Raw genomic sequence first — 15,721 nt, 5'->3', positions numbered from 1 at the left:
TTTCGAGCATGAGAATATTTTTGCGGAATAAAGCCTCTTTTCCGTCTTATAAAGACTTTGAATCCCGTCCAAGGAAGGGGTATAAGAAATGAATGGGAGAGTCAACGAAAGGTGCTATTCATCAAATATATGTTTATCTAGACTATACTAGTAGTAGTAGGAATAGTAAAATGTATAAGAGAGTTTAGTCAGAGGAGGTGGAGATTTTTGAGGTGATCAAAAGGAATTTTTCATCATTCCGAGGCCGAAAGTTCGTTTTTCTTCTGTTTTCTTACATGAAGAAAGTTACACATTTCAGACTGCTCACAATTAGTGACAGTTTCAATTACTGTATTTTTTTGTTTTAGTTTTCCTCCCGTGACATTACTGTCAACACTGTTATATACGCGGCAATAAAATTATAATTTAATTATATGTGTAGTTAAAAGTAATAAAATTTGTTCACTTATATAAACAGAATAATTAAATAAAATATTAAATACAATAATATGATAAAAAATTAAAATTATTTATATAAATTTAAAGTTTTTTGTAATTTTTACGAGAATTTAAATAAAAATATCACTTAATAAACAAACTTGTGCATAAAAAAAATAAATTATGAGTTCATCGGAGTGTTCATCTGAAGAGTCTGAAGCTGAAGAAGTGCGACGAAATATTGCTGCGGAAGCTGCTGAAATTATCCAAAATTTAGCACCCTCAAAATCTGTGCAACGCTACAGAAATTGCTACGATCAATTTATTAGTTGGAAGGCTTCAAATCATATTAATTTAATCAATGAAGATGTTTTATTAGTATATTTTAAAGATTTATTTAAAACCTTGGCACCCCCGACAATTTGGAGTCGCTGGTCGATGCTGAGAACCATGATTAGTATTAATCATAGCATCGAGATTAAAAATTACAATAGATTGAAGACACTAATTAAGAATAATGCTAAAGGTCATCATCAGGAGAAGGCCAAAGTATTCTCATGGAATGAGATAAAGAAGTTCATCGATGAGGCACCGGATGAAGGTTATTTAATTGAAAAAGTAAGTAACAATTATTACATACAAATTTTTGTGCCTAAAATCGTAATTTATGTACATATTTATTTATTTAATTATTTATAACAAGATAGGTTTATTTACATTTATTTACAAAAACTTCATTCCAGGTTGTTGCGATTTTTGGTATAGCTGGAGCAATGAGAGGTGGCGAATTTCCAGAACTACGAGTACAAGACATCGAAGATACCGGCAGTCTGCTGATTGTTACCATCTTGAAGACAAAAACAGACTATCCTCGTACTTTTGTAATTGGCCCGGAATACCGCAATACAATTTTGCAGTATAAAGCTCTACGACCTCAAAACTCCAATACGGATAGGTTTTTTTTACACATTCATAAGGGTCGATGTGTACGTCAAGTCATCGGCAAAAATATATTCGGACAAGTCCCTAAAAAAATTGCTACATATTTAAATTTACCCGAACCCGATAAATATACTGGTCACAGTTTTCGACGTACGTCAACAACGTTGTTGGCTGATTCTGGAGCTTCAATGATGACAATCAAGCAACACGGAGGTTGGAGATCAGATGCGGTAGCCAGTGGATATATTGAAAATTCAATCCGGAACAAAAAAAAAATTTATGATCAAATTATGAATATTAGTCAATCCTCGGCTACAGTGACACATACATTAACTTCGACAATTCAAACAGCACCAAACTTGCAATTGAAAACTCATCCAATGACAGAAGCTCCTATGATGTATTCAACGCCTATTACATCATCAGCTGTTACAAATACAGTTACATCGACAACAATAGCTCACACAACAACAACAACAACAACAACAACAACAACAACAACAATATCATCATCATCTACTTGTCCAATAAATTCAACAGTTTTAAATAATACATCCAGAGCATCATCGGATGTATCTTCACCGCTTGAAATGGATCATGATTTGATAATGGATTATTTCAATGATGATTTCTCAGCTCCAATCGAGGAAAAAAAGACTGAGCACTCAAAATCCTCGTCAAAACCTGTCCGACCGAATACTCGCTTTTCTGATAGTGGACTGCTTGATGCGAAGCGGAGGAAAAAAATTGCTCTGAAGAATGATGATATCCAAAATATTTTAAAAAGTATTCCCGAAAATGCAAATATCAAATTTGAAAATTGTAAATTTGAATTCCATTTTCACTATCATGAAGACAAAGAGAATTAATTATACTATTTGATTGCATTAAATTCAATTTTATTTACTGTTTTAAAAATTAAGTTCTACTAATTATTGTATCAATAGTAATATTCAATGTATCAAACGTTTAATATGCATCCTATTCTCTTTACTAACAAGTATTATTATATGAAGTATAATTATGTGAATCGTTTAAAATGTTCACATTACTATTTTTGTTTTTTTTTTTTTTTAATTTATTTTAAAAATAAAAAAAATTGTTTTTTTGTTAATTGATATTAATTACTTTGCATTTATTATCTGATTTATCTTTGTTTTTTTTTTTTTTTTAACTTTTTATTTGTTTTTAGCGACTGGGGCCCCCACCCCCGCCGGGGCTCCGCCCTGGACCCCATCGAGATTCTATCCCTAGATCTCAATATTAATTTAAGATTTACTTCAATAAGTATGTTATATAAAAAATATTGAACTTTATGTAAATTTATATATTTATTTTAACCTCATTTGTCTTTATTTATTTTGTAGAATTATTATCGAACTTTCGGTCCTGGTATGATGAAAAATAGTATACGCGCCCAGGGACGATAGTAGAACATTTTCAACCCCCGCTTTTGTCACATCGCGTGGGTTGAAATGTCCTACTTTCCTCTCTAGGCACGTAATGTACTATTCCTCCTGAATCATTTACTCACTTGCTTTTTATTCATTTTGCAAATGAGAGATTTATAATATTACATATTACGTACCGTAATTATTCCTCTGAATTGATTTGAGATAGAAAATACTTTTATATTTATCACATACACATGTTATGTCTTTATCTATGTAATCCGTATAGTATATATACTTCCTGATCTGGAATAGTATGTTAATTATATTATTACATTGCGTTCACTGGAATCGCTCGTGTTATATATTTATTATATTATCGATATTGGAGAATTTTGCTTACATAAAATAATTATTTACTTATATAAATGCGCGAAGAACGAAATTTTAATTACACTTTTAATCTCAGTTTGTCACTTTAGGAAATTAAAAAATTATTTAATCGAAAATCAATAAAGCTAACTTATATTTAAGTTAATCTCCTTTCAATGACATCAGTGTTGCAAACTTGCTTAACTTGAGACAAGAATAATTGAGTTTTATCGAACATCAATATACGAGGTTCCTATATATTTAAAATTATTTGTGAAGTATTGGACAAGAGTTCAGGGCATATAAATGTATATCATGTTTTGAGATCTCTCTCTAAAGATTATTCTCTAGTAAAAACCTTTTTTTAGGGGTCACTCAAAATTAAAAAAAAAAATTTTCAAACTCGTCAAAAATTCAGTTTTTTTATATTTTTTACTTATCCTTGTAGTATTTATTAAAAATTAAAAATTATGTACATTCTGAAAATTTTAAGTCGATATTTTATTCTTCAAGGTCTCTCAAAATTTTTTTAATATTCAAAGTTAGTGTAAAAAAGAATTCTGAACGACTTATCAAAATTGATGATGCGGTGTCTGACATCTAAAGTAGAGTAATTAATTTTTTATTTAAAATAAAATTTTTCCATCCACATTTTTAATGAAACAAACAACAAAAAAACTGTAAATTGTAAACTCGTGTTTACTTAGTAAAAATTACGATCGCAATTTTATTCATGATCTAGATGACTTATTAAAAGAAGCGAACTTTAAGTTCAATGATTCAGGCAGGATAATTATTTTTTGATGATAGAATGTAAATTAATCAACGTCGTTGCGGCATGATTGAATGTTTTTGAAATTTCGTGCGAACATATAATTTATTTAAAATGTTGATTTAATCGGACTAACATTGGTTGGCATTGCTAGGAAAAAATTTGATTGCAAGTAAAAGACGTAATTCATATCTGTGTATTTACACATACAGAGCAACAGGTTGGCACGTTTGTATAAACGGAGCTGTGCCGAAGGGAAATAGACTGAGGTCTAAAAGGCGGGAATGAAAAAGTAAGACAGAGGAAAGAGAAATTAATAGCAAGTATTGTCGGTAAACGATAATTTTATTAATTTTTTTATTTCAACTAGTATTTACGATTATACATGAATTTTTTAGCTTTTAAAATAATTTGTTAATATTCAATGAATTGTTAATTCAAATAAACATTTTGAGAGTTATGTTTTGACCTTATCTTAACCCGGACAATAAAAGATGGCAATTAATAACTTTCTTTTGCAAATAAAAAGCTATTTAATATATCCAACAATTATTGAACTTAAGAATCCATGTTAGAAAAATTATCTTTGATAAAATTTTATTGCAGCTGCATATACATTGATGTAACTATGTATTTTATAGCAATTTTAACGCAAATGCCAATCAAGAGACCATAAAACGCGTTAGAGCCATGACCGTAGCATAAATCATAACTGATATTACGCATTGCTAAAATAAGTCGTTAAGTTCTATAGACTATGTCGAATACTTGGTTATTACCTAACTAATAGAGTATAATTAATTTAAACTTGCAATACATCAAAGCAAAACGATGTATTGAATAAGAAGTTAGTTGGAGTTCCCGGGTATTTTATAAACATTACTTCAAACATTTGTTTTGTTTAGTCACAATCGATTGCTATTCAACAGTCAACATAACAATTATATACTTGCGTTAAAAGCAACACTATACTCCCTAGAATTTCTCTCAGTCAAATAATTACCGATAATATTTCTCTTTATTCAATGAATTTAATTTACTATGAACATTATACTGTTTAAATACGCGATTTTTATGCACTTAGTATAACTATTTGCTGAAAGTTTCATTTCCATTGATGTCTTCAGTGTTTATAAATTATTGTGTATGCTTGACTGATGTATTGAAGCAAAACTTTCTGGTACAATTCGAATCACATTACACAAAAATAAAATTTATTTTGAAAGGTTAGTTGCGATACGAATTCAGAGCTAATTAATCCATCATTATTATTATAAAATTACTTAATACTCACACAGATAGGTAATGATAGGAAACATTCACCTGAGATATTTTTTAATCCAAGAGTAAAACGAAATCAATTTATTATTATAAAATGTAAGCGTGAAATTAATAATAAGATTTCTTTCGCAAAAATGAATAATGAGAGTACTTTATTTTTGAAGAAATCGGCCATTAATTGAACTTTAAAATTAAACGATTTTGGTTAATTGAGAGGTATATAGCTATATTGATAATGATTAAATAATGAGAAGAGCTTTCACTTAACCTAATATCAAGAATATTTTGCTCAACAAAAGTGTATTGATTTAACAGTCGATTTCTCAATCATTCGGCATCGCACTTGGTTTACCATAAACCTGGTGCAATTATTGAGGTAAACAGGTTTCGAATAAATATTTAATCGCCTTTTGTACCCTTCAATATTCCGAGAACTTGGTTCATTAACTTTTTTCTATAACTCGAGTTGTGACAAAATCTAGCGCTAGCATAGGTGTCTTCGGCCAAGCGTAATGTTACGGTACTATGCTTATATTGTTAAATTGCATGGTTGCATATTATGCATACACATTTTATTAATTAGAAGCGAGAAATTACCTTGCTGTTATGACGAGGAAGTGTTTTTTGTTAAAGTATCCGTAAAAACGTATATACGCCTAATTGCACGGGAAAAATGGAGCGTGTCAATCCGTCACGTTTACCTTTTTTCTTCTTTGAGAATATTTGAGGACGGTATGGGTTTAGAAAGTGCCAATTTGCCTTTAACCACTAATTGGCGTCATCAAAATACGAGCTTGCTACTGTTTAATAGTTGCGGTCGGTTCTAGTGGTATAATTTGTAATTTATTTTCCGATATCAATGATTAGGTCGCGCTGCTTTGCTTGCAATTAGTCTGAAGTGCCAGACTGATGGAACGGTTATTGACATTAACCTTCGGGTAAAGATGCGGTTTGGTTTTTAAAGTGTCATTGAAATATTGAGAAATCCAATTAGTTTGACACTGAAAAAAATTTTGTGGTGAAGAAATAATAATTACTAAAAAAAATACTCTATGTTATGTTATGTTAAATAGTATACTTATACTGAAAAATTGTGTTATTTCTTTCATTTAAAGTTAAAAAATTACAGACACTTTCAATTCGATTCATATGTTCATATGCTATATATTCCGTTTTATTAACATTGATTACTATAGAAAGGCTTTTAAATCTTTATGAATAAATATTTATATTAAATTTTTGATTAATTACAACGAAAATAACGTTTAGTTTGCTGACGAAAGTCACAAATACATCGAAAAGAGAAATTACTGTAGATAAGAGTGACAACTGTGGAACTGCGACAAGATTCCTTTTTAGATAATTACGGACGTGATTTGCTAACGTAGTAAGTAATTAAATGTCGCAACGTGTCACCAGTATACGTATTTCAGATCACATAAGCTTCACATACATAAATCTGTAATTTTACAAACACATTTAATCCGTCTGAATTGAACGTTACTAGACTTATAATTTTATCAAAATTCATATCAGAAGAGTGAAGTGTAAAGCAGTCAAGGTTCAATTTAAATGTCAGCGTAATCGATCCTTTAGAAAGGACTTTGCCATCAAGAGCAGACATCCAATCTCGCGCCAGCATTCAATGAGGAGGAAGGGGAAGGGTTTTACTACAACATTACTGAGACTAAGATTGTAATGTAAAGTATACGAGGGTTGCGTTACAAATAACGGTATAATCATGGATAGTAATAAAGGGGGCTCAATTCAAAGTGGTTGGGTTTGCCATTTGTGGGATGGAGAATCTGTTAGAATCGTCTATCTATTGTCTAACTCACTCACTAGATTAATACCCTCGCACTTGCTCTTTTTTAGCATTCATCTTCTCCTTTGCCCTCTGTGATCTCTACATTTTCTCTTATTACTTTTCATTTGCGTCTGTTACACAAGTTAATACCACAGCTCGCTGTTTCTCTACTCCGATGGCTTTATTCATACCCCATTCTTCACACTCACCATCAATAAGTTTCTTCGTTCCATTGATTTCATTTTTTAAATTATTTTCTAGATTTTTTTTTTATTGATGAAAAAAAAAAATTAAATAAATCAACTTTGTCGTTGAATGTTGATCGAGCTCAAACACATATGTGAAAAAAAGCAATTTATTTTATTCTATAAAAATTCGTTGTTACTTTTATTGATTTGACCACTTTCGCGGTGTCAGCAAATTTTCAAGTTGAAATTTTTTTTATTTTACAATCCCTCGACCTAATTCTACTATTTGAGCCCGTGAAACGTGATAAAATAATCAAAAGATTTTTTTAAGTTGAAAGAAAATTATTTTAGTCTTACTCGACATTTTTAGCATCACGATTCTAGTAAAAATTAATCAAAACAATATTTTTTTTTGTTTTTCAAAGACAAAATTGAATTAATTGTAAAATTATTGTAAATTTCTTCTCTAACAAAAAAGCCATCAAGAGATTTAAAATGATTTTTGTAAAGCATACCATAGTATTGATTTGACTACTCAGTGAATGGGTTTTTACAGAGAAAAAAATTTTTCGAATATTTTTAAAATATACTGCAATGCTCGTCACAAAAAACTCGACGCAAGTTTTAATTCTAGAATAAAATTTTTCCACTTTCATCGACCTACATTAATAATAATAAAAAGTGTATATTCGGCACTTTACACAGACCGATTAACATGAATATGACTCTGGTGCAATAAATACATTAGTGGAAAAAAAAAAATGATTTGTAGGTATATATAATTTTTATTCACAAAATTCCTCGGGAAATTTAAATATCGCTTTTGTTGAACGGTATCGGGTACAAGGTACTAAGCTCGGTATCTGCATCTATTTGGGTTGTAAATAATGACTTATTATTACGAAGTGTAGGTATTTCAAACCGCAAAATCTAAACAATGAGCCCGTTCCTACCGTAAATTTAAATGAAACTCACTGAATAATACCTTTATTATCTTCTCGGTATTGTATTATTTAAAAGTTAAAGTATCACGATCATCCTAAGTTAATTTTATTCGAATAACCACAGTAATCTCTAACGAGACACTTGAATAAATCGGTTTTAGTAATTGGGATTGTAATAGAACTTTAATGATTTTAAGCGATACACAAAAAATTATTTGAGAATTTTGATGTCAACGTGCTTTGCAGAAATTCTTTTGTTGATGCAGAGATGAAAGTATCTTCTATAAAAAATTTAGCTAAAAATAATGGGAAAATGATGCGGGTTGTGAAGATCAGTGACAGGCTAATGGCAATACTCGCTCCGGGGTTTTTGTTGTGATTTATCTTTTTGTTTTTAACATAATGCCTGGATGGAGTGTCATCAAAGGAAGCTGCTCTAGTTTTATTTCCAACTGGAGATCCGCAATCTTTATGTACACAAGACCATTCAGAAAATTGGTCAGGTCTTATAGATGCCAATGACAAAAGTAGTAGTATGTATATGTGCAGGTATATATCTGGTCAAAGAGCTCTCGGGGATTGTTTGAGAATGAAAGATTTGCTTTGTGTTTAATGTCCCCTTTCTACACATATAATACGCCAAATGAATCCTAGTCGTGATATATAACCTTTATTCCGCCCTCCCAAGGGTCCAGGGAACAGTATAGTGTCTGAGGAATAATAGAAACGAGGCCAGCGGATAAAAAAATCATAACAATAAGTTCGCGAATTTCGTTGATTAGAAAATCCATTGTTATATTTTTTTATGAGTCTCAATATTGAAGGTTTTATTTAAAAAAAAAAAAAAATTAAATTTTTAATTAAAGACATGCTTACATTGACTGCCTCGTGTTCGGGTTCATTATTCATTCATAATATACCGTAAAAAACAGATATTTCTTAATAAAATGGAAAAATATAGGAATTGGAAGGTGTTGTCAAAGAATAGATTGAAAATTTCAATATTATAATCATAAGTATATAAATTGAAGATCGTTATTGTTTTCATAAATATTTTCTTCAGTCAAGAAATTTTTTTTTCTCAAATGCAATTAATTGATTTCATTTTTCGTTTAAAAATAAAGTTATTCAATAAAACCAAAAAAGAAAGACATAAAAATATGAACTTATACAACATAAAAAAATACTAAATATTAAATTTTTTGAATATATTTTTCCATAACTTATCATTCGGAAAAAAATCAAAAAGTTGTTATACGTAAATAGGCTTATCATAAATTTTTTCGTAAAACGCTAGATTTCGATACCTCTATTGTCAGATAATCTCTGATCCATTAATGACATCCGACCATAATTCAAAATAACAAAGCATATCTGAAACATCACCACGGTATAACCCGAGATTTATATTTATCTGAGTGACCGTATGTGTAACTGCATAATTCACGACCAAAGATCAAGATAAGAAGATAGTCAAAAGCGGTCCATTTTATATCTTACAGTCCTTTCAATAGGATCATTACACCATAGAAATGATACAGAAGATATACTTCCATAAAAATTTATGGCTGAGATTTTATTCGCTCATAGTGGAATTCATAAATGGGGAAATTGATCGATTACGGGGTACTTGTCATCAAGATTACTTCGGGATCAGAAAGACAGAAGACTATCTGTTTAAGAGCACTTTTGGGACATAGTTTTGTTATCTTGTCCGCGTGATCGTCCATCCGAGTAGTTGCGCATACAGAAATGACAATGCTCATCCCAAAGTGTTGAGAAGTACATATAGATATATAGGTATATAGAATGTGAAGTGCAGAATAGAGTAGAAGAGGATGAGGAAGAGGAGAGATGAGAAAGCACTCTTAGATGAAACTAGACATCAGTGAATTGGGTGGGAGTTATATATATCAACTCTTAGCTAGAGTAATAGTAGCTTATCTCAGGCACGTCCTGCTTAACCTCGTGATGATGCTTTACTGGTTCCTTTCATCCTCAAAGCAATGGCTTTTCTTATTTTCTTTCATTTTTTTATTTATATCAACAATGATAACATTTTATGGCTTGGCCTTATAAGCTTTCGAGTGTTCTTTATCGGATGAATCATACCGACAAATTAACAGTAATCCGTGGAAAATCTTATGATATTTCTACACTGAAAAAAAAAAATAATTTGATTCAAGAGAAAAATTCTTGTACCAAAGGAATTTTTTTAAAGCGCTTTATTGTGTTAATTTGAATGGAAAAATTGTTGAGAATTTTTTTTTGGTTCAAGAATTTTTTCTCTTGAATCAATTTTTTTTTTTAGTCCATTTATAAAGGTCTGATATAAAAATTAGTAATATCATAAGGCTATATATATATATTATTTTTTCAACCAAATGTTGTCTTGAGAATCTCCGAGAGATGACGTATGATCGATAGATTGCCAAATAGCTATCTAGGTCATATTAAAAAATTATTCCAGGAATATGTGATTTTTTTCAAAAATTCTCCTAAAAGTTAATCCATTAAGAAGTTTTAAAAAATTATTAATTATTAAATTAAAATAAATTAATTTATCTAAGTGACATGAGATATGTCCATCATGAATAATTTTAATTATAGAATGAGTTTGATACTCATATTCAGCAAACAATTCTATAATAATATTTGTACAAGTAAAAAATATAATTAATGATATAATAATTACCCACAACGAATGTTATTAGTAAAGGAACAAAGTTAAATTTAATTATTCTAAATGAATGCATGGAATTACAGCATTAAAATGATAATAATAAATAAAACAACAACTAATTAAATTAAATTACTCAGTCATCCTCTTTTGATAATAACAAAATTTAAACAATCCTATCCGAATGTCTGAGTACAAAGAGCGTATCTTTCTGTAGGTTAATCGAAATTCATTGTAAATAAACTTTATTTATTCAATCTTATTTTAAAATAACAATGACTGCAGAGTTTTAAATAAATTCCGTTATTGGAATGAGCTTTTTTCCTTCTGCTCTAATCTAACGAATATCAGAAGGAATAAATACTGTTTGTCAAGGTAGACAAAAGTGGATAAGTGTATGTACAGGACTACGAGGTCAAAAAGTTCCGGAAATAAACGAAAGTAAGAATCAGAATCAGAATCAGAAGCAGAAGTAGAATCAGGTAGAAGGATGTAATCTTGACTAGGCGAAGGACTTCCGGAGTAAACATTTTTCATCGTTTCTGTCGTGACACTAGTACTAGAAGCCAGTCTTTAATCTTTGCGATAAGACGAGACTCGTTCATCAACCAAGTGCTCAACGGTCGCTTTTTCAGTTAAAATATTTTTTACTTTACTTTGCTCAACTCCATTCTTTTATTATTATTTCTATCAAACAACGACGACGTGTAACACTGTCTTCGTTTTATCCAATTTTAGACTTTTGTCAACACACTCTTCACTACCGAATGATTATAAATTAAAATAACTCACCAAACTGAAGAATAGCATTGATGCTTTGTCAATAATCAATGCTCCGATTTTATCCCTTCACCAATTCAGTAATATTCTCCCTGGATTATTTACAAGCTTCTGTCAATATTGAACCAGTTTCGTTGACATAATGTTGACAGTATTTGAAATCACTACTCCAGCAAAGAGTTATTTCAATTGATCAAAGACATAGAGCTCTTCAGTAATTGATACGTCATTTATGATGCACCCGAGCTTAGTTTCCAAAATCATTCAAGTCTTTGAGTAACACATTCACCGTAATTTAACCATCAATATCTATTTTTAATTAAACGGAACAGTTTGAGCAAATGTTTGCATATTCTTTCGCTTTCACTTAACGATTTGTGAGTTGTGATTGATTACTAAACGATCTATGTGCTTTTTGGTTGACATTCAGTCTCCAATTAAATACTTGTTAGTTCACCCTTTACTGAGTAAAAAGAAAAAAAGAGATTATTTTTAAACTAATTGAAGCATTTAGTGGGAAAAAATCGCGTGACTGAACACACCCATGAACAATTAAACAGCACTCGTTTTAATTTCTTATCCGACGCGTTAGCTGCTAACAATAAGTAGAGACTAGAGTTTAGATTTAGACACCCGAGTTAATCCAATTGTATGTATGTAAGTGTCGATCCCCACAGCTTACACCAGCAAGCAAGCTATACTAGATTCTACCCTCATTTGTTGCTACGATTTAGCTGTCCCACCTACGAATTGTAAATTACTTCCGGGTTTTTTTTCCTTTTTTTATGGCCACTAAAGGCCAAATCGCGCCGTATCAGAAAACTGTTTTACTTCCACTAAAACGTTTTCGTTTTTAGTTTTATTATTATTGTTTCCGTTTATTTATTTTTATTTATTATTATTTTGACGGAAAGCAGCGTAAAGCAAATCAGATATCAAACAGAGTGTTGTTTTTAGTTTGAATTGTTAAAACAAAAAGCAGGGTAGAAAAAGAGTGGGGATTCGATTTGAATAGTTTGGATTTAATTTATTTAAATAACAAAAAGCATATAGATTTTTGATTCGACGAAATGGAAATGAATAAAAGACAATGCTAAAATTTTACATCAGTTTTGACTATTTGACTTGAGTTTTTTTTTATTTTTTATTTTCGTGAACTAAAATGGTCTTGCCCCGGTTGCATCAATCAGCTGAGTGTCGAGCAATTAAATGTGTGGCGACCGCGGGTGGGTTTAAACAGTCTTGTACTATTTTAACCTGAGCAGCTTCCCTGCAGAACAGTAGCTTCGTCCTGGCCGGATCGCACATCCAGTTGAATAGAAACGACAGAAATACGTCACTAGTTTCGCTATTTCCATTTTGTTGATCCGGTGAAATTGAATAAATCGTTGGCCAACACTGACTGGTACAAGCTCTTTTGCCCTCTTCCTCGGATTCTCTTTTGCCCGCTATCTGTTATTTCTGTCGCTCATATATTGTCCCTGGTGTCAGCAGCACTCGACCAACATTTTTCTTTTGTTCCGTTTTTATTCTTCCCAACTTTTAGATTTTTTTCAATTTCGTTTTAGTTGTTTTTTCATCCGGTTATTTTACCTCAATTTATCATACATGCGAGCAATAATACCCGAGAAAAAAATATTTAAATGAACTAGGATATCAAATTTTAATAAAGTTGCTTTTAATACGCATTTATAAATCAAAAATACGCTTCGGTGCTCTTATTTATTACGCTTTTGATTTTTTTATTAACTTATTGCTGGGTTTTATTGGTACAGGCTCACACGAGCAGAAAATTTTTTTGTTAAGGGCCGAAAAAGTCGTAGACTTTTCAATCAAAATTTTTTTATGTTTTTTTTTTCTAGCTTTTCCGAAATAATTCGAAATTATTAAAATTTTTATGACTTTGTAATTGTGATATTCTGATATTAATAACAACTTCACTAAGATCTCTTTAAAGTAGCCAACTAATTTTATTTACAATAAATTTTCATTAACTTTGATCAAATTTTGGAAGATAATTTTTTTTTTATTAAATATCGCAAGATACTTTCGGTCACGACAGTGATTGTAACAAGATTACTCTGGGATACCAGATAGGGTTGGTGTCATACGGGCAATTTAGTGTTACCGAAGTTGTAACCGTGGCAACTGAAATCAGTTTAGTTAGGACGGAAAATGCCACCAGCAACAACTACCCCGTGGGAGTTCTGACTATCTCTTCTATCACTGTATATGACAATAATCACAACAATACTCTGCTAGCCTGAACACGAAAATACAAGAGCGTAGTCCACTTCCAGCGGTTTGAAAACTTGACACTCCTGAACAAAATTCAACAATGAACTGCAGCAAGTCTAAGCTGAACCACATTTTTCATAGATATAGTGTTATGTCGAAATACCAGTGTACGTTGAACCGAATGAAACATTCATCTTCCATTTAAGACACTCTCGTGTATTATATATACAAACGAATAATTACTTTGTGTAATTACTTGTCGTAGCAAGTTACTATACCAGTCTTGGGTCTTGGTTGGTGTGTCTTAGAGAACAGTAAAGACAACACCGTGTTCCCTTGTTCCATCCACACAGACCAAACACTGCACCAGATGTTAATATATACACCCAACTTGTTTATATATATACAATAGCTACAATGTATATGGCTTTGGATTCCTTACGAAAGGTTTCATCCCGCCGCCAGATGTCTGTTTATCCGGCTGTCTACTTAAATTGCTCAAGTGCTTAAATATGCGTCTTTTATCTTGTTATTCCCTCTGTGCATTATGAGCTTTAATGAAGATTAAACAATTTATACTTTTTTTAAACATGAGTTATGTTTTTTTAATTATGAAACAAGCTAACGTTGTTTTTGTTTTGCATATAATATGACACTCTAATTACTTAAACTATTCTCCAGCTCTGTTATTTTGTTTAAAAATTACCTACATATTTCATGAAAACTGTCTGAAATTTTTTCGCGTAGTGGACTACTGAACTATGTTAAAGTTTTAAAATACCTTTATCGTTACTAATGATTAGAAAATTAGAAACTAGTCATAAAAATTAAATAATTTTACAAAAATTAAAATTTTGGATAATTTAATTTTTTCCTTTCGATCTTTTTACAATTTTCTGTCAGTAAACAAAAAATATTACCTCAAAATAATATCATCAAATTAGAACCTCAAATATCTCTAAAAAAAGAACGAATAAAAAAATCTACAGAAAAGAAACGAATATTCTTAACTAATAAAAGCTTAATGCATTTGAAATTTGAGTAAAAGCACTCGACAGTTGAGCGATACGGAAGTAGTCTCGATTATTAGATATCGTAAGAGCATGAAACGTACTTTGGTGAAGACGCTTTAGCATGAGCATCAGAGCATCTGAGAGTATTCTCGAGAAGAGAACTAGCGCAAATCAATTTATCGGCATCATTATATTAGTGTACACTCCTCATTTAATTAACCGACTACGACCGCGAATAAGATTCTCTGGTTCTGGCTTTAGCTCCAGCTCCAGCTCCATAATATAACCTTTATAGCCGGTCTCATCGCTCGAATTGTGATGCTCTATTAGACTTTGAGCCGAAGAGACCCGTCTAAGAGCCCCAGAGACCTCTTTCTCTGCACAGGACCAATGACTTCCTTCCTTGTTACACTATATACACTCGTATCATTATATACATATACATACACACATATATACGTCCTTGCTGAGCTTATTACGCATCTTGGTGTGGTACAGTATACACTCCGGTGGGTCTTCCTCCTGACGTACCCTTTTCCAGACTATGTACACCTCACTTCCCAATTGCTTATGTAATGAGGCAGACACTGATGATGTTGTCTTGTCCTTCTCTCTCGGCACATTACTGCTTAATTAAAGACTTAATTACTCAAGTTTTCTCATCGGCTTACTTGACATCTACATCCATTTAAACTGTCAGTGACTAAAGACAATGTATTTATAATAAGATAATTATCCTATTTTTCTTAGCCCCACTTTTATTTTTTATCTTAATTAAATATATGCCTTTTCATTTTTTAACCCGAAAAACTGAAGCCCGGGTGTTCGCGTTTTGTATTTTATTTTTTTCGAGCGTTAAAACCAGTATTTACTTTTCTTTTAATTAAATGCTTTTT

General features: G+C 31.1%; 2 protein-coding genes across 7 annotated transcripts in view; both read left to right on the top strand.

The window, feature by feature from the left end:
* Fstl5 (follistatin-like 5) overlaps window positions 1-15,721 on the top strand; it is a 197,697-nt gene that overhangs the window by 49,791 nt on the left and 132,185 nt on the right. The gene's annotated exons all lie outside the window — the stretch shown is intronic.
* Window positions 9-2,332, top strand: LOC141530916 (uncharacterized). The gene is made up of 2 exons (XM_074248305.1): window positions 9-1,035; window positions 1,161-2,332. The coding sequence occupies exons 1-2, from the start codon at window positions 601-603 to the stop codon at window positions 2,226-2,228; spliced, it is 1,503 nt and encodes a 500-aa protein (XP_074104406.1). The 5' UTR covers window positions 9-600; the 3' UTR covers window positions 2,229-2,332.

The sequence above is a fragment of the Cotesia typhae genome, unplaced genomic scaffold (assembly GCF_013202065.1).
Source record: "Cotesia typhae breed Kobodo isofemale line unplaced genomic scaffold, CoteBio_Ctyphae contig_5, whole genome shotgun sequence".
In the NCBI taxonomy this organism is placed as follows: Eukaryota; Metazoa; Arthropoda; class Insecta; order Hymenoptera; family Braconidae; genus Cotesia; species Cotesia typhae.
This window is presented reverse-complemented; position numbering and strand designations above follow the sequence as displayed.

Excerpts from the sequence above, each read along its gene's own strand:
- LOC141530916 (XM_074248305.1), top strand. The coding sequence starts at position 601 with ATGAGTTCATCGGAGTGTTCATCTGAAGAGTCTGAAGCTGAAGAAGTG. Across the intron at positions 1,036-1,160 it reads AAGGTTATTTAATTGAAAAA|GTTGTTGCGATTTTTGGTAT; the intron begins GTAAGTAACAAT and ends ACTTCATTCCAG.